Raw genomic sequence first — 19578 nt, 5'->3', positions numbered from 1 at the left:
TTATTATTTACAATCAACAACCCTTACCTTCCTCACTGAAAAGCCGTGAAAAACATCTGGGCTGTTTGTAAAATGTTAGTTTAAGTGGTAGGATATGTCTTTTCCCAACACGATAGAGATTATACATTTTTGCCATGCCTCTTGTGTGAGTGTACAGGGCCTCTAAAGGTTGCAGAGGATGATCTGTTAAAGAAAAACATACTGCAAAGCATAATTTATGAGTGTTTTTATTTCTTTCATGTTCTTGTGTAAAAAAAAAAAGTTACATGTGGAATCACATTTTTTTCTTTAAAAAACGACAGTACTATAATCAACAGTTGAATTTTGTCCACTAAAGTTATAAGAGCAACTGTGTGTCATGTTATAACATTCAGATTCGTTAGTTTTACATACAGTATAAGGAAAAGGCTCTTTCCCTTTGATCTACCTGAGACTTTGTAGGGTTTCTTTTTGATTCATGCCTTAAACAGTGAGTGTGTTTATGAGAAATAGCTTATAGATAGTGAATTTTATTTTGTCAAGTATTATTGATGCAAAAGCTTAAGGCACTGATACAGAGAAACAGAACAGGAACATCACAGTTGCTAATCAGGATTATTTAAAAACTACAGGTGTTTTTCCATTAATATAACCGTCACCTTGGCCAGCTTTACAACCCAAGCAGGAGCTTCTGTGTCGGTGTGTGAGAGGACAAAACCGAACCCCAGTTTCTTGTACAGGGCCACAGCGGCAGTCTGAGTGGAGCTGGTCTCCAGCACCACCTTGGAGAAGCCTCGTTCCTTACAGAAGTCAACCACCGTCTGAGCCAACTTGTAACCAAGGCCTGCTCGTCTGCAGGATGGTGAGATGATCATCCTAAACAGTTCCCCATGTCTTTCTTTCCCACTTTGTTTGGCCATTACAGCCACCATACCCATGATCTGAGCTCTCCCTTCAACCTCAGCCTCCGCCACCCAGAAATTGTCATCTGGTCTGCTCAGATAGTTCCCAGGGATGTCCTGCATGTCTGTCCTGAGTTTCTGCCTGACATAGCTGCTATATAGCTCATGACAGCAGTAGTAGACAAGGCCCATCCAGGCTCCTGGTAACACCACAGCCCCTAACACAGAGCCGAACAGGTAACCAGCAAAACACAGAGCCAAGGTGATGGCGAGGTAGAGAGGGCTGGTCATGGCGTTGCGAAAACATGGACCGATGTGCTCCAGGATGCCGATGCTGAACAAGGAGCACACTGTGTCCTTGTCTGAGGGACGGTACTGACGGATCAGCAGCTTCATGACCAGAATGAGCTATAGGAAAATGAAGAAATTCACATGTGAATTCTCACAATAGATATATTAATACTATTATTTAAGTAAGTACATCTTATAAGAAAAACAAAAGAAAGAAGAAGAAAGTACAAAAGTATCAGAATCAAAAGTAAAAGTATATACAGAATGGAACTCAGATTGCTATATCTATTCAATATATATTATTTTATTATTATCATTATTAATATTCATTAATTTATATAAGCAGCATTTACTGTTGTCAAGGTAAGGATTATTTTACCTATTTAATATACTGATATGTGGTTTAACTTATAAACATGCATACACTTTAAACAGACCATATGTTTTTTTATGTTAAATCTTGACCTGAAATGTAACTAGTAACCAAAGCTGGCAGCTAAATGTAGTGGAGTAAAAACTACAATATTTGCTTCTATAATGTAGTGAAATAGAAGTATGAAATTACATATGAAATACTTAAGTAAAGTGCAAGTACCTCAGAATTGTACTTAAGTACAGTACTTGAGTAAATGTACTTACTTTCCACAATTGGTCAAAATATTATCAGTACATTTACAGATGCACAAAATAATCATCATCATTTTTTTGTCACAGCTGTTTGCTTCAGGCAGTGAGTGAGAAAAGCCAAAACCCATCATCAATCACTGATTTTCTATCAAAAGGTCATCTCTCAAATATCAACTCCAAACCATGAGTGCTATTATTACTTTCAGTTTTCAAAAATGTTTATAGACCATTGTCATTGGTAACACTTTATTTGGAAGGTGTGATACCTACATAAGAGTGACATGAGCGTGTCATAAACATGACATGGGATGTGTCATGAACATTAATGACACTTTGAAGCAACATTAATGCTCATGATACTTGTCATGTCATGTTTCTGACAGGCTTGTGTGACTCTTACGTAGACACCTTCAAAATAAAGTGTTACCATATCTTGCTTGAGTCACAAAGGCATGTTCAAAAAATTCATTCAAAAAGTCATTTATTTCTCTTAAGTTACATAATTTACACACAGTTTTATTACTATGCCAATAGCCATCCTTTGTTACATCATTTTTGAGTGAAATGATCAATAAATTTCATATGTTACACTTCTGGTGAAGTTTTTTGTGTTGAAAAAATTAGTTTGGCGATTATTTTAACAGGGTGACGATATAGCCTGTATATGTATAGCCTACTGTATATCCTTTATACAGTCAATGGTATCTGTCTCTGTCATTATCATAGACATACTATCTGGTCATAATGAAGATATAACCTTTGCAGAAACAAATAGTTTCTGTTCTTTTACAATGTTACAACGGTCTGCTGTGCTGGCCTGTACCGTTAGCCGACTGATAACATGCCCGCAGCCGTAAAGTCCCCAAATGATAAGCAGATAACTGTTACGTAAGCGTTAGAGGTCAACGTCACACGTAACGTTACTGTTACTATAAGTTGACTGTAGAACCGTTAGTTTAAATTTCTACCGTTGAGCAAACGTTACCAGAAACTCGTTAGCCAGTTAGCTAACTTAACTTAAACTCAGTAGCCTGCAGACCAGCAATTAACGTTAACTACCGTCGCCTTATGTCTGCAAATTACCTCTGTAATTCGCCGCAAAAACACTTAAACACCGCTTAGTGCTTTAACTCTCTGGCAGCTACATTATAACATCGCATCTTAATGAAGATTGAAGCTCTCAACTTACGTTGCTCAGACAGCTTGTGAAACGGGTTCTTGCAGAGGAGCAGCACGGTCAACTACTGGCTCAGATTAACTTTGAGGAAAGAGGAAACACAAGGAGCCGGGTTGAAAGTTAACTTGACCAGTGAACGGTCATGTATTGACCGTGTTGAATTTGAGAGGCTGTGTGAAGACGTAGCGGAATGGTTTTATGTCGGGTCGAAGTACAGCGAAAGAAATGTGAAGACATGCAGAGTCTGTGTGCACAGAAATGGACTGACACTTTCAAACACATGCATATTGTGCTGTGTGCACAGCCGGTTCAGACCTCCATGGGGCCCTAGGCAAAATTCTGCTAAGGGGCCCTCCTAACTGAACCCCAAACTGATGATGCTTGCTGTGCACACGTGGTTGTGTGAATAGTGGCCGAGGGTGCCTGTTCTTGCCTTGTGTCTGTACCATAGACTGTATAGATCTGTACTTGACAACGGCGGCTGTAGCCTCCTGGACCTGTGCTGCTTGTACTGCCTGAGGCGGCTGCATCTGCCTCATCTGTTTCGGTTGAAGGTGTAAATGGCTCATCTGTGCTTGTCCTATAGAGCTGGCTCTGTCCCTCCACTGGCTGACTGGCTGGAGTCTGTGCTGCTTGTGAGAAACTTAAGCATAGCACCTGCAAATATAGATAAGGCTACTATTAATTCAGCTCCATCAAATTGGCTTTCATATACTTCAAATGTAGATGATTTAGATTATTATTTAGCCTATTTAGCCCCATTGTCATAATATTTCACGACATTTATTTATTCAATAAGATATCTGCATCTATTTGCCTGTGGCTATCCAAGCAAACAAAATTAGTCAATCTTTATCCATTACTTTCTATTTTGTATAAGTGCAGTTGTAACTACACTACAACTAAAATGATAGAAGCCAGCCAGACGCAGACGGAGGCCGGGGTTCACCCAGAGCTCACCGTCCTGTTAATGTAGGTCAAACACGGCTAGTCGTGTCCCTCCCACTCTCCCACCCGGAGAGGAGAGTTACCTGACTGCTGTCCCCACAGTTCATCTTCATGCTGTTTCTCCTTTTCTCATTCCCAGAGGGATAAATCCGTTTCACCTTATTAGGTTGATGCACATGCACTGGGAATCTGCGCGCGAGCAGCTAGACGGACGGTCACGTCGTCATGTTTTTGTTGTTGTTTTTCTTCACGGGGCCTCTATTAGTTTGCGGGGCCCTAAGCAACGTGCGTATTGGGCGAACCGGTACTGACCGTGTGAGCATTTAGCTATTCCATGTTGGACAGGTTAGTATCGTGAAAGGCTTCTTATAAACGTTGGAGTGGACCCAACGTCTGCGGAGTCTGCAGTGATCGAAGAACTGTGAGGCTGCGGTCACACAGGCGCGAAATAAATATTGGCGAACATTAGGTTCGCCTCCCGTTTGCTTCCATTCTATCGGCCAACTCCGACTTCGGACGGGCGAAAAGGTTCGCTTTCTTTAGTGTGTATTGCGAGCGAATTGAAGAGACTAATCTAGGCAGTCATGTCGCATGAAGTGGGATTGCCCCATATGCGGAATAAAACATTCACTTCTGGAGGCGAAGCAAATTCGCATCTTTGCATCACTGTGGTGTACCTTGACCGGCGAAGTCTCAGCCTGATACTGATTCCTTTGACATATATTTGGGTCAGTGACAAATAAGGGTTGGCAATATGTCAAATGGTTTAATCACAAACAAATGATAAATATTAAATACTTCATCCACCTACATTGTAGACTATTTAAGTGGACATATACATATAATTACTTAATTTAAAAAAAACTTCAAATGGATTTTTAAAAAGTATTTCTACATTCACACATTAAGTCAATATTGAGCAGAACATATTCTAAATACAACCATTTTTTTCCAAGTTTTCACAAATGATGTAAAAATTGTTATATACCATAGTGTTGCAATATAAATGTGGATTGTATTTTTTTTCATTTTAGTTCACATTTATTTCCCTGTATATAATCAGATTTTTATGGGGGAAAACAAGTTACACCAACTGACACTGTGTTAGATCCATGGTTAGATCACATCATTGACTCATATATCAAAGATAAATTACCAATTTCCAGAAGGATGCAGGGTTAACAATGTATTTTTCATTTAATGGGGACTTGAAACCACTGTTACTGAGGAACATCAGCTGATCCGGATTATTTCAGGTTTCTCCATTAAGAAGAGTTTCTTGTACAGGACAACAGCAGCAGAAAAAGCAGGGGGAAACATTGAAAGCATATATGGCTTTAAGCTTAAAGCACTGATAAAGAGGAGCAGAGCAGGATCATCACATAAGCTGATTAGGTCTACAGATTTTTTCTATTACTAAAAAAGTCACCCTGGCCAGTTTTACAATCCGAGCGGAACTTCTGATTTTGTGTGTGAAAGGATGTGACTGATGCCCAGTTTCTTGTACAGGGCCACAGCAGGAGAGAATGGAGAGGTGGCCTCCAGCTCCACCTCACAGAAGTCAACCACAGTCTGAGCCAATGTGGAGCCCAGGCTCACTCGTCTGCACAAAAGTGAGATGATCATTCTGAGCAGTTCCTCATATCTGTCTTTCCCACTTTGTTTGGCTGCGGTAGTGTTAGATAAGGCCCAGTCAAGCTACTAGATTTTTAACAAAGGAGAAGCTATAAATGCCTTCAGAGTTGCAGTAAGCTATCTTATGTCCACCCCTCCAGTTTAATTTAATACAAAACACATTTAAAAACATATTAAGAGTAACTTATTGTCTCCAAGTTACATCACAACATAATATTTTAACATGCGTTACACAAACAACTTGTGAAACTGGTCCTTGTCGAGGAGTTGCACAATCACTTTTTTGATATCAGACACAAATACAGAGGACGTCATCATTCATCCAGTAACTAACAATTTAAACACAAGGCAGTCAACAGCCTCAGAGGGCAAACAAACAGAGATTACCCCATCTGAGCCAGCCAGTGGGTTTGAAAGGCACATTTAAAAGTAATTGATTCATTTATTGTAAGTGGAAACTGAAACATAAATTGTTGTCATATTTTAAATGTTTTAACAGTCATGGAACGAAACATTTGTGACAAGGATTCCAGAAAAAAGAACCATATTTGAATTTAAAAGAGTGATATTTAACTAGAATCACTGTATTTTACATAGACATACCATCTCAAATTAAAAATTAATAATAACCAGATCCTGCCAAAAAAATAACACATTAAATTCTGCACTCCTCAGCCACACTGGGAAGCCATGAATGATTCGGTTGAGACCAACAGTCACAATTCAGTGAAACCTGGACTGAACCGTTTACACAGAGGAGACCGACGAGGACAAGAGAAGCTGTAAATAGAGGTTGTGAAAATGGAAATAGATATGTATAGCATGTGGATATAATGTTTTGTATATAGATTACATTTTATTCAAATCACCTGTTGACTTCAGTGGAGCCTGAATCAGAATTCACTTTATTACATATATACATTACATTATATCACCAAAAGCCTAGATATAGATGTTGCCATCTTGCACTGGTGAAATAATTTGGAGCTGCAGTTTGCGCTGTAGTGAGTGGGAGTTGGAGCCACGGTCCAACATCTCATCCATACACTATTGTGAGTCAGTCACAGCTGGTAACCATGATGTCACACCTCCATAGTATAAAAATCACAAAACCCAATCTTATGAGATAAAGGAAGACATCAGGCTGACTAGTACTACCTAAAATCAAAGTGACCATCTTTTTAAAAAGTGTATTGATTGTACATGTTTATGCAGCATAGCTTACCGATAATGGTTTCAGATAAATATTATTGATGCAAAAGCTTAAAGCATGGATACACAGGATCATCAGGATCATTTCAAAACTACAGGTGTTTCTCCATATATAAAAGTGTCACCCTGGACAGCTTTACAACCCAAACAGGGGCTACTGTTTCTGTGTGTGAATTGACGTGACTGAACCCCAGTTTCTTGTACAAGGCCACAGCAGGAGCGAGTGGAGAGGTGGTATCCAGCACCACCTTGGAGAAGCCTCGTTCCTTACAGAAGTTGATCACAGTCTTAGCCAACTTGGAGCCCAGGCCCATTCGTCTGCAGGAAGGTGAGATGACCATTCTGAACAGTTCTCCATATCTTTCTTTCCCACTTTGTTTGGCCATTACAGCCACCATACCCACGATCTGAGCTCTCCCTTCAACCTCAGCCTCCGCCACCCAGAAACATTCATCTGCCGTCCTCATATAGTTCCCAGCGATGTCCTGCATGTCCGTCCGGAGACTCTCCCTGAGGTAGTAGACATATGTCTCATGACAGCAAGAGTAGACCAGGCCCACCCAGGCCCCTGGTAACACCACAGCCCCTAACACAGAGCCGAGCAGGTAGCCAGCAACACACAGAGCCAGGGTGATGGCGAGGTAAAGAGGGCTGGTTATTGCTTTATTAAAAGATAAACGAAATTGGTCATGGGCGCTGAAGGTGAACAAGGCGCGCACTGTGTCCTTGTCAGAGGGACGGTAAGGGCGGATCACCGGCTGCATGACCACGAGGAACTATAGTGAAACAAAATGAACAATATACATGTGAAATGTTTGGGGAATCCTCAAGAGCTTTAAAGCACACACGGGCTGGCATATTGTTGATGATTACAATGAAGTTCTGAGTGACACCTTTGGCTTTAAGGCATTGAATAAATAAATTATAGATGTATTTTAAATTTGGAAGATGACTTGCCTGGGCGCTCCTCACTTGTGTAAATACTTTAGGTGTACTTAGGTTTAAGTTATTTATGAATATTTCCCGGTCACTTAGCGCTTAGCTGTGTAAGGCAGGTCTGCATTCCTTTATTTGATCTTAGCGACACAGACAACAAAGCAACAAAGACAACGACAACAGGATCCCTGCCCCTGCTGATGACCTGAGCCCCCTCCTACCACCTCTCTCCTCCTCCAATGATAACCTGAGCTGATATTTACCCACTTTTAGAAAAAAACTGTAGAACCCTTAGTATAAATTTCTACTGTTGAGCTAACATTACAAGAAACTAATGATCAGCTTATTTAACTATGTTACAGGCCTGGGATTAACCATCTTATGCATACCAAAAATCTCTTTTTAATGTTGTACTAATTTAATTGCCACAAAACACACTTAAAACTTAATCAGAGCTACCTACATTATACCATCACATTTAAATGAAGATTGAAGCTCTCTTTACTTACGTTGCTCAGACAAGTTGTGAAACAGCACAAAACTTGCGGTTCAAATGAACATGAGAAGAGGTGCTATCAACCTGTTTAAAAGTGAACTGAACAGTGGGTAACATGAATAAATGGTGTTGCAAAGAGGCCTTGTTTGTTTCCATTTAATGTCGGGTCGAAGTACAGCAATAGGTTAGAGATTAAACCATTTGCAGAGTCCAACACATAATGATTGTGGGGGTAGCTTAAAAAAGCTGAAAGCACTGATACACAGGAACATAACATGAACATCGCAGTAGCAGATCAGCATTTATTTCAAAACTACAGGTGCTTTTCCATATATAGAATAGTCACCCTGGCCAGCTTAACAATCGAAATAGGGGCTACTGGTCCTGTGTTTGAGTAGATGTGACTGAACCCCAGTTTCTTGTACAAGGCCACAGCAGCAGTGAAAGGAGAGCTGGTCTTTAGCACCACCTTGGAGAAGCCTCGTTCCTTACAGAAGTTGATCACAGTCTTAGTCAACTTAGAGCCCAGGCCTGCTCGTCTGCACGATGGTGAGATGACCATTCTGAACAGTTCCCCATATCTTTCTTTCCCATTTTGTTTGGCCACTACAGCCACCGAACCCACAATCTGAGCTCTCCCATCAACCTCAGCCTCCACCACCCAGAAATTGTCATCTGGTCTGCTCAGATAGTTCCCAGGGATGTCCTGCATGTCTGTCCGGAGACTCTTCCTGCGGTAGGAGGCATATAGCTCATAACAGCTGTAGTAAACCAGGCCCACCCAGGCTCCTGATAACACCACAGCCCCTAACACAGAGCCGAGCAGGTAACCAGCAACACACAGAGCCAGGGTGATGGTGAGGTAGAGAGGGCTGGTTATGGCGTTGCGAAAACATGTGCCGATGTTCTCCATGACGCCTATGCTGAACAAGGAGCATACCGTGTCCTTGTCAGAGGGACGGTACTGACGGATCAGCAGCTTCATGACCAGCAGGAACTATAGGAGAAATTAAAAAATAACAATTCACACGTGAAATCTTTTGGGGAATCCTCAAGAGTCAAGTCATATTCTTGATGATAACAATGATTACAATCTGGCAAACTAACAATCAAAAACAAATTCTGGCTTTAAGGCACTGAAGAAATACAAAAAATATGTTTGGAATTACCCGACAGTGCCATATTTGTGTTTATACTTCTGGTGTGCTCTAAATGTTTTTAGGGTAAGCTTTATGTTATTATGCATATTTATCTAGTTGTGGGTTACTTAGTGCTTACCTACATTACACAGGTCTGTTTTCCCTTTATTTGATCTTATCTACATGAAAACAACGGACGACGACAACAACAACAACAACAACAACAACACAATCATGTCATACCCCCTCCTTCTGCCACCTCTCTCCTCCTCCAGTAATAACCTGAAATTTCTACTTTTGAGATAAAATTACAAGAAACTCATCGGCTAACTTAGCTGAACAGGCTTATGCATGTCAAAAACCTTTGTAATATTGCCCCTAATATAATCGCCACAAAACACACTCAAATACCACTTAGTGTTACTTAATTATCTAGAACCTTCGTTATAACATCGCATTTAATTGAAGATTAAAGTTCTCTTTACTTACGTTACTCAGACAACTTGTGAAACTGTTCCTTGCAGAGAAGCACCTAGACAAGGGGTAACAATGTCATAATAGCTAATCTATAATGGAGAGAGAGCAGCACTAAACACCTCCAGCAAAGAATAGATCACCTCCCACTGTAGGCCTCCTATCTGGTCATGTGTCTGAATGGCAGTCTGAGTCTGAATGTGCTTTGTGAAACCTTTGAGTAAGTCCTCAGCCTTTTAGCAGTTTTTTTAAATAATACACACCATATATCCACAGGTTACCAACAAATTGACCACAGTTTATGACACATAAAATAACAATAAAAAAGCTGTCATGCCAAACAAGCGGAAGCCACTGTCAGACTTGGACTTTAACAGGACTCAGACACAGAGGAATCCCAGTTCAGCCAGACTTTATTTAATTCTTCAGCCTCTGACAGAGTGATAACCAAACGGCTATGAAAGTTATCTATGAATACAACGGAAAAAGCAAAAACCAAAACGGAAGAAAGACTACTAATAAACATAGAACCACTCTGAAAAGGGAGGGAATAGTTAAACTAGGAAAATAAAAGGCTATGACTAGAAAACTCAAAACACTCCCAAAGGAGGGAAAACTACTCTGGTAATGAATGAACAAAATAACACACTCCTAAAAACCGGGGCCTCAGCTCGACTAAAATTTATCATAGAACTAAAAATCACTCCAAAGGAGACTAACAAGGGCTATGAAACTTAACTGAACAGCAATGCTAAACTATGAAAAAGTACAAACAAAAAAATCACTCGCATTGCTGCAAAGCCTTAAGACTTATGTAGAGCAAAGGCAAGACAAAGACAGCACTTGGACTATGGCTGGGGTGCACGGAACAAACAAGACACTCTGGCACAAGATCAAGGGAGACGCAGACTACAAAACACATGAGGGTAATGGGGAACACCTGGACACAATCAGGAATCAGGGAAGACACTCAGGCTATATCCAAATGTCAAGGAAGGATCCTCAAAAGGCTGAATTTGAGGGATACTATGTCATTGATATCCGTCGGAGGACTGTCCCAATGTCCAGGATCCTCCGAAGGACAGATTCCTTCTTTTGCCCAAATTCCAAGGATGCATGTGTGTATCCTCCGTGCGCCCCGAGTACCCATAAGGCCTTGCGCACACCGGTCTCCGGGAGATTTAAAAATGGTGAGCGAAGAAACAGTGATCCCGGCGTTTTCAGTTTACACTCAATATTTGTTATCACATTACTTACAAAACTTGTGTTCAAAGTAAATCATATGCACAAACGATAATATAATTTATCTATAAGATCTTATCTATAAGATAATAAACGTCATCTTGATACATTGCCAGTTAAGTTAGTTGATGCCATCTTAGTTGGCTGAAGTTATTAATGTTAATTCATATATATGTGTTAGTCTGGTGCAAAGTACACATAGCTATGCATTTCAGAGAGTTATACATTTGTTTATTGTTTTAACAGGGACCGACACTCCACTATTATTCGTTATTGTTATTTATAAATAACTGTTATTGTCCTGTAAAAAGGTGCAGCTGATGTCATGCTGGTGCAGATCAGGTAGAATATTTCACATTTCTGTACATATTTTTAACTTGAAATTCTATTTCTGCTTTCTCAGGCTACATCCTGTCAAAAGCTCTGCCAAAAGAGGTGGTAGTAATCCTCTTCCAGTAAAACAATTTCTTTGTCTTCTTAGTGAGTTCTTGATTCACAATAAGACCTCACAAATGGACTCTTCAACCTCCTAAAAAAAGGTTTCAGAGCATCTGTACCAAAATGCATTTATAAATGATGTATTTACATTTACAACTGCAGACCTAATGGACTGCTGTACAAACCGCGACTAATGACTTATTAATATTTAACACTGGTATTTTCATTATGTATAATTTCACGTCATGGCATCATGATCTAATGGTAATTAACCCTCAGTGCTTTTCTATAGTGCTTTTAATTCACATTAAATGCACTAAAACTATTTTAAATCTATTAGCCTGAGTGCCACCAAACATGGCCGCTCTGAGAATATACATTAAAGTGCTGTTAATGATAATAATACATGAATGGAAGTGATACAATTTTGTCAGTGTGGTGGTATAAATATTTCATAGCAGGATAAAAGTTTTAACCATTAAACTTTAGGGTAAACCATCTTCTGCAGTCTTGATTCCATTATATGATTGCAGTAGAATAAAGTAAGCCACTCTGGTTATAAAACATCAGTTGTAAATAAATAATGCAACTGAATATTTTGATTTCTATCAGATGGATAGCCACAAATTTTACACAGACATTCTATGTTACCAGAGGACAAATGAATCCTACTGACATGGTGCTGTTTGCACTTAATGTAAAGCTCATTCACCTGTCAAGAATTGTGCTACAGTATATTAGAAGAATTGCCTGTCTTGGTTTTCCTAGTTACAGCTTCTTAGGAAGAAACATGACCATCACAAATGCCTGGTCCACTTTCCTGCTGTTTTGAAACTCCAATATTTGCATGGCAGTTTGTTAAGTAAACATTTTGGCTTACTGGATGTGATTTTTCGGGGTTAACATTGAGTTCATTTGGTGACAGGCAGGGGTGGGTAGATGAAACCCAAAAATAATTGGTCAGTGACATTGATATAAGGCCGACCTCAGAGAGACGAAGAGCACCAGAGCCACGATGAAGACTTTGTGTGTTGCTGTTGTTTTGCTGAGTCTCACCTCGGTGTGCCAGCCTGCACCACTGGCCTGTGAGAAGCTGCTGAAGCCAGTGGACAGTACTCCAGATGTAAGTCTCTTTTCACATTTATAAAATAATCTTTTTTTAACTGCTTTATAAGACAAAACTCAACTGAACTAAATCTGAACATTAACAAAGCAAATAAATATAAAATAATATAAAATATTTCTGTCCTTATTTTTTTGTAATATATTTTCTCATATTATTCTTTTCTTTTGGGGTTTTTGTTTTTATTTATTGAAGCACATTGAGTCTACGCCTGTCGTGTGAAATGTGCTATATAAGTAAACATGACTTGACTTGAACTTTTTTTCAGATTTCTGGGAGGTGGCATGTTATAGCTTGGTCCTCAGACAGCTGTTTGGCGACAACATTGGTTAATTCTGTTCTTTGGCCAAGTGTTAAAATTGACTTTACCTCTCTGGGCACACCAAACCTCTTTAACATGACTATTGAGGGTAAAATGTAAGCAATGTTCTAACTTACAATCATTGTCAATTTTTGCACTTGTTCTTTCAGTAGTCACATCTTTAATAAATCCTTTGTAGGCATGGATATTGCGAATCTTCATCAGAAGAAATGTTGTATGTGAACAACTCCATGTTTGAGGTCGACAGCACCAGTAAGAGTTTTGTTTAATACACTGTGTCCACTGCTCTGAAAGAGTGTTGCACTTTGTTTTTGGGATACTTTTCAATCTTTTGGAACATCAACACCATCAACATTCTTCTTATGTTTCCAACAGATGCCCCAACTGGTAAACCAACTGTGCTGCTGCAAAGTAGCTGTCCCGACTGCATGCTTCTAAAGGACGATGAAGATGATTTGCTTAGCACCTTTTTTCTCCTCAGTAAGGATAACAGAGGGATACAAAATAATATATGTAAAAATATTTCCAGTAATGGAAGACATCTGTTACGATAACTATGAGATGAAGGGAAACAGGATTAAAGATATAGTAATGTGCTTTGAGCTAAATGCTAATGCCAGCATGCTAACTTGGTTTTGTTTTTTTAGTTAGTGATACAACACCATTATAAATCTCCTAGTATACACTTTTTAAAGACCAGCCAATAGCTAGGCTTGTCAGTCCCACTTACTGTGCTGTGACTGGCAGATTACCTGGCTATAGAAATGTACTTTTCTACACTGTGACAAAAGGGTGCGGCTGATATGTGGATTGCTTATCTGCCTCTCCAGGTGAAGTAGTTCAATAGCAAAAGGAAGTAAGGCAGAGCGTCGATAAGACCCAGAGCAGCCACCAGGACGCTGTTCAGCTTTTGACCCGAAACAGTCATTGAAACAGTCATCTGGGAATGCATGTGTCCTTTCCTACACTGTGACACAAATTGTGTTGATTTTGTTGAAACTTAGTCATTTAGTGGCTGACTACATAGCTTGCTAGTTGCTCCTCCATGCATTCATGTTCTGGATAGCATCCAATCACAAGGACGCATAGCACAATAGTACTGGCCAATCACAGCACAGTAGCGTGGGAAAATGGTAAACTATTGTGTCGGAGGCTAAAATGATTTTGTTGATGAAGATGATGATGTATTTTGACGAAGAAAAAAAAGTAATTTTCCCAACCCATCTTGGGAGACAAATCAAAATGAGACAGACTTAAACCAACTAACTGAACTGAATATTCTAAGTTTCACAAAGTTATTAGGTTTAATTTTTTACATTTTATTTATTATTATTATTGCTATTATTGTTATTGTTATTATTATTATTATTAATTATTTTGGCATTATTTAACGTACATTGTACAGGGGGCAAAATTCTCCTTAAAATACGATAATTATCAAACACCTTGCTGGTGGAAGGATGGCAAGTTCCTTGGTCTTGCTTCTTGGCTGTCGCTGACCTAGTTGAAGTTAGTACTGCCTTGCTTCCTGTCCACTCATGGTGGACCAACCTTTCAGGTGCCAGCTAGTTTTAATTGTAGACGAACCATTATTCTGAGTTTTGCTCGTTCTTTTTGTAGGTATTTGGTCATAAACCATAGAGAAAAAATTTAAATTTGACGTGATGTTTGCGCTAGGGTAAAAGTTAAGGGATCACCAGAGTGGTTACAATTCATTCTGAGGGGAAAATGTCAGTACAAAAACTGCTTGGTCCAACTAATAATTGTTGAGATATTCTTAAAGTGGTGGACCCTGCACCCAACAGACCTTGACATCCCTATATCACTAGCATGGATAAAAGTATCGCAGACTAATACTGGGCTATTACTGTCATTTGTTGTAATCTACCTATTTCTAACAGGTCTTTATTGGCATGCAATGTAAACATATAGTGAGTGGATATCCTAAAACAGACTATCATCTCAAATGTTTCATATCCTTAACAGGCAGGAGAAAGAGTGTCGCAGATGATGAGCTGAAGGAGTTTGAGTCACAGGTGGGGTGTCTCGGCTGGGCCAAAATGCAGGTCTTCAACACAGATCACGGTAAGACTTTATGACATGGTAAAATGTATCGTAGGGTTGTTATGATTTGCCATGTAGTCTAAAGTAGCACTTTTTTATACTGTAAGTACTGTTATTATTCTAATTTTCTTTTTTGTTCCCTGCACAGAATATCAAGGCTGCCCGTCAACTGATGACATCTCTGATAATAACGGACTATCAAAAATGATTTATGCAAGAGTGAAAACCACGTATTTAGAGCCCCTCAAGTGTATTTTAGAGAGTTTTGCTGCCTCCCCAAGCTCTGCCATTGAGTGGATTCAGGAACTATTCACTTAGACAATCACTTAGACAAGTGAAAAAGTGAAACCATACTCAAGATGTAAAGTAGTTTGAAGAGAACTGATTGCTGTTTGATGTACTACTTTACAGCTAAGACAATGTATTCTCTCTTTCAATACCATCACTAATAACTACTGAATTAATGAACAAGGTTTATTTAATATTACATTTTCTTTCTTTTCCTCTTTTAAATTTCCTCTTCCTTTAGTTTCTGTTCCATCTTGGATTAAAAAAAACTTTTGCAATGCAGACACAAAGAAAGAGATATAATGATTATTAAGGAAAGTAAAGTAAAGTAAAGTTGAACATGTAGCAACATGTACAATGCACACACTGAAATAATATTTTAACTGTCACTTGCAGTAGCTGTGCAGTAACTCAGCATTCATTTTATTGTTTTGGTTAAAAGACTTAATGTGAAATATGTGATGAATCTATAAATAAACCTGTCAAAGTGTGGTCATTTGCATTTGTGATGAGGTTTTTTTGATGAGGATTTGTGTTTAATGATTAATCAAAATGAAGATAAGAAGAAGATATGTAAAGGAACATGTGTGGTATATGTTTGAGGGATGTTTTCTTGGTGCATGGCACAGTGCTGCAACAACCCCAAAAAAGTTGGGATGCAGTGGGAAACTTCAATATAAATATAAATTCAATATAAATTGAATGCATCAAATTCAGAATTTAGAGTGTATATTTACAAAACCAAGTGTTAATCAGTTTAAACATAAAGCATATAAAATGTATAAAATATACTGCCTTTACAGTTTTCAATTGGATACATATCACTAAGGCTTATCAAATTGTAACCCCAGTCCCATGTAGCTATGAAATATTGACTAATTGGGGTGTTGTAGTACAGTGGGACGGGGCCTGAGTTCGTCTAAAGATGGCGCTACCTGTGATAACTGTGATAGTGAAATAAAATACCTTGGCGGTGCCTCCAATAACTCTTAAGAAGTAAACGCAAAATTTGGTACTTCCCCTTTCTAAAACAAAAGTTCACTTTAACCTAATTTATATTTATCCAAACAGTATTATCTTCGTAATTATAACACAGGATTTAGTTGAAATATCAAAATCTATTTATTACACAGTTATGAATGAGAAATTATTTAACCAGTTCACTGTTGACCTTTAAGTATGCATGTATAACAGTATACAACTCTCACATAATGCACTGGAAGGTTTATACACAAATGACCACTGTTAAACCCACTGAGAGGATGCAAAATCAAAGTGACTACGTCAACTCAAGTGTCCACAGCCCACACTCACATTCACGCAGGGCTATTAAATGTAAATGAAAATAAAAACGTTGCAGGCCCGTTCGATGCTTGTGAGCGTGGAGGCCGGCGGCCAGTTCACTGGGTTTTAACCAGCACAAACAAAAAAACACGTGCAAGGTGTTAGTGTACTCACGAATCCTCACAGTCAGAGATGAAGATGGGGAAAAGGGTAAAAGGCAAGGTGCAGTTTCAGCGGCAAGGGGACGGAGTGTGCAGCAACACGGTGCGGGGGAACCACGCTCAAGTACAGCAGCTACAGTCTCTCTCCACGGTCCAGGGCTCTCCCGGTCCTCACTCTCTCCCTCTTATGGCAAATGTCCGGGCCTGAATCACACAATTCCTCTTAGTAACTGAGCTACAGGCCTATTCATGGTGAAAAACCCACAGAATGTATCACACAAATTAGCAATTGCTAATGACAATTGTTAAAATAATTGATTATTTTCTATATTTGTAAATGATTTTATGCTTGATTTCTGCTTCGCTGTTGTTTGACTTCCTGGTGTCTGTCCTTGTGTCTGTCTCTGTTGTCTGACTCTGTGTCTGTCTCTGTGCATGACTATCAGGTCAGCCTTGGTAAATATCTCTGTGCATTTATTTATCAGGCAATATGATTTTGATACAATGATTATGTTTGTGTGTTAATGTTGTAACATATATTTCATTGTCTGTTTCATAATTTTTAGACTTTTAGAATCTATGTGAGACAGTGAAAATCCTTTGGCTCTGTTAGACATAATATCTTTGTAAGACATAACAAGGCAGGAGGTTTTTGTTGAATGTTCTGGAGAAGAGGCCAGGGCAGGATGGCCTTGTCCGGGGCAGCAAGCAACCAGGTGGCATTGATGTGCCGTTGTATTGATTAAAACTGGCGAATCAGCAGATCAAGAAGGCAGAACTTCCTGGAGGAAATCGACCAGCATGTTTTGTAAACAAATGTTAGTATTTTAATGGGTTCAGGGAGAGAGACATGGTTCAGACTTCACGAACTGAAACACGTCTGTTTGTATTCAGGGACATGAGTTTTTGAACCCGGAGAATCTCTGTAAAGTGCACATTTTTTGACGTATTGTAATAAACTTTTGTTAAACTGAGAACTTGGACGTCTCCAGCTCTTCATTTCCCCATCAACGATCTGCGCAGAAAAATGAGTTTTTTTCTGTTGGTGACAGTTTATCAATTTTCAAGGTTTCCTCATGCAATTTTTCTAACACAATCATTGGCGTAGCCACGGGTGTGCCGGTGCCACCCACAGAGGCAGCTGGCACACCCAAAAAGATTGCCGTCAGATGATGCGTTGTGACACCTGGGCAGGTGTGCACTCATCAGGAAAGATTCTGATTTGCGCTCCTTGTGGATTATGATCCTTGACAGACAGCTGGTCGAACTGAACAACCGTTTTCAGAGTGACTCTTATGGAATAATGAAGGCTGCTGCCTCCCTGCTGCCTGCGTCTGACGCAATTTGCCAGTTGGACGCATTGCGCGCACCATGCAGGCATTATGAACTTCATTTGGAGGCCTCTGAACTCACTGTGTTTGGGCAACTCATCACGCGTAAAGTTGACGGGGGACATCAGTTCCCGTCCCTTATTGAAGTCTTGGATTCATTTGACAAAGATGTTTTCCCAACATGAACGGTTTACTGCGTATTCTGTTGTCACTGCCTGTCACAAGTTGCTCTGTGGAGCGCCTGTTTTCGGTTGTGAACAGGATTAAATCCACCAGCAGAGCTACAATGCTCACAGAGAGACTTAACAGCATTTCGTTGCTCATGTTTGAAAAAGAGCTCGCGGAGAAACTGGACTCCGATAAAATAATAAATGCGTTCAAGGCCAAGCCACGCTGTCTTGCCCTGTACATTCAGAGCTGCGCAGTGCGCACAGGTGAGCGCAGTATCGTTGTGTCCTTTACTCTGCTGCTAAGCCCAATGTGTTCAGATGATTAAATAGTGTTTTTGATCACACGTAATGTGGATATGTTATGGCTCCGTGCATGAGTAAGTGCATGAATGTTATATTTCACTATGTTCATCTCATTGGGCATGCAATGTCTGTGTGTGTGTTGTGTTTTTGCAGTGTGCTTTTCCTATTCTTTTGTTACGCTGGGCTTACACCAAATGATTTCCCTGGTCCCAGACTAAAAACTGAAAGTCTTTAGTAAATCTAGGAGTTTTACTGGAGTCACGGCGCTCCCGTCATCTCCATGGTTAAGTGTAAGGTTAGGGCTGGGCGATATGGCCCTAAAAGAATATCACGATATTTCAGGCTATTTTTGCGATAACGATATTCTTGACGATATTAGGAAACACTTAAAAAGATATAGAAAATATGATTTTTTTAGTCTGTATAAATCATTAAAAATCAGTTGCCAAATACACATTTTTTTTACTCTTGACTCTTGAGTATGAGCAAATAATAAAAAAAATAACCATTTAGGGGTTCCGGGGGCATATTTTAATGAAATTTTGTAAAGGAGAATAAAGGTTCTTGTATGTTTTATTTAAGGCATCTTATTTTGACAGTCTTCTTGTAAATTCTGTGGTGGATTCTGTTAACACACTGTGCTCTTATTTTAAAAAGCTGCATGTGTTTAGCGGCAGGGAGAAAGTAGATAGTTGTGATTAAAACAACTTTAACCACTACATCAAGAAGAAAGAACATTGCCAATATCATGATATGCATTTTTTTTAACCATAAAAAAATATATACCGATATTATTGTGAACGATACAATATGGCACAGCCCTATGTAAGGTAGTAATCTGCTCTGTTTCATATCAGTCTTTTCCTAGTCTTGGGTTTGGCCCAAGTGTCAGTGATGTAGCACAATCAACAACCAATATATGACCGGCCAGTAAAACCACTTCCACAGGAAAAAGGAACATCACAATAATGTTATTAAGCTCAGTCCTCAATACAAATATAGTGATGTCATATATTTACGGCCACAAGCGGGATTT

General features: G+C 39.4%; 4 protein-coding genes across 7 annotated transcripts in view; 1 reads left to right on the top strand and 3 right to left on the bottom strand.

The window, feature by feature from the left end:
- Window positions 1–211: 211 nt before the first annotated feature.
- On the bottom strand, window positions 212–3057 carry LOC131968425 (N-acetyltransferase 8-like). Its single transcript, XM_059329303.1, has 2 exons — window positions 2989–3057; window positions 212–1289 (listed from the first exon to the last, which is right to left on the bottom strand). The coding sequence occupies exon 2, from the start codon at window positions 1275–1277 to the stop codon at window positions 606–608; it is 672 nt and encodes a 223-aa protein (XP_059185286.1). The 5' UTR covers window positions 1278–1289; window positions 2989–3057; the 3' UTR covers window positions 212–605.
- Window positions 3058–5519: 2462 nt separating this feature from the next.
- LOC131968426 (putative N-acetyltransferase 8B) lies at window positions 5520–8350 on the bottom strand. Its single transcript, XM_059329304.1, has 2 exons — window positions 8217–8350; window positions 5520–7547 (listed from the first exon to the last, which is right to left on the bottom strand). The coding sequence occupies exon 2, from the start codon at window positions 7533–7535 to the stop codon at window positions 6864–6866; it is 672 nt and encodes a 223-aa protein (XP_059185287.1). The 5' UTR covers window positions 7536–7547; window positions 8217–8350; the 3' UTR covers window positions 5520–6863.
- A 149-nt stretch (window positions 8351–8499) lies between these two features.
- LOC131968421 (N-acetyltransferase 8-like) overlaps window positions 8500–19578 on the bottom strand; it is a 12217-nt gene continuing 1138 nt past the window's right edge. The window contains exons 2-3 of one of the 4 annotated variants that reach the window (XM_059329298.1): window positions 16752–16942; window positions 8500–9200 (exon numbers count right to left, since the gene is read on the bottom strand). In XM_059329298.1, the coding sequence (XP_059185281.1) occupies window positions 8517–9188 (672 nt within the window). In that variant the 5' untranslated portion in view covers window positions 9189–9200; window positions 16752–16942 and the 3' untranslated portion in view covers window positions 8500–8516. Of the gene's footprint in view, window positions 9201–9481; window positions 9548–16751; window positions 16943–19578 lie in introns of those variants that run through there. The other 3 variants (XM_059329299.1, XM_059329300.1, XM_059329297.1) reach the window with 3 other exon arrangements.
- Window positions 12463–15785, top strand: LOC131968423 (uncharacterized). Its single transcript, XM_059329301.1, has 6 exons — window positions 12463–12619; window positions 12888–13036; window positions 13120–13193; window positions 13317–13421; window positions 14928–15026; window positions 15154–15785. Exons 1-6 carry the CDS (start codon window positions 12512–12514, stop codon window positions 15321–15323), a joined length of 705 nt encoding a protein of 234 aa, XP_059185284.1. The 5' UTR covers window positions 12463–12511; the 3' UTR covers window positions 15324–15785.

Source organism: Centropristis striata, chromosome 3, assembly GCF_030273125.1.
Source record: "Centropristis striata isolate RG_2023a ecotype Rhode Island chromosome 3, C.striata_1.0, whole genome shotgun sequence".
In the NCBI taxonomy this organism is placed as follows: domain Eukaryota; kingdom Metazoa; phylum Chordata; class Actinopteri; order Perciformes; family Serranidae; genus Centropristis; species Centropristis striata.
Note: the sequence above shows the minus strand (reverse complement) of the source record. Positions and strands in the feature narration are given on the sequence as shown.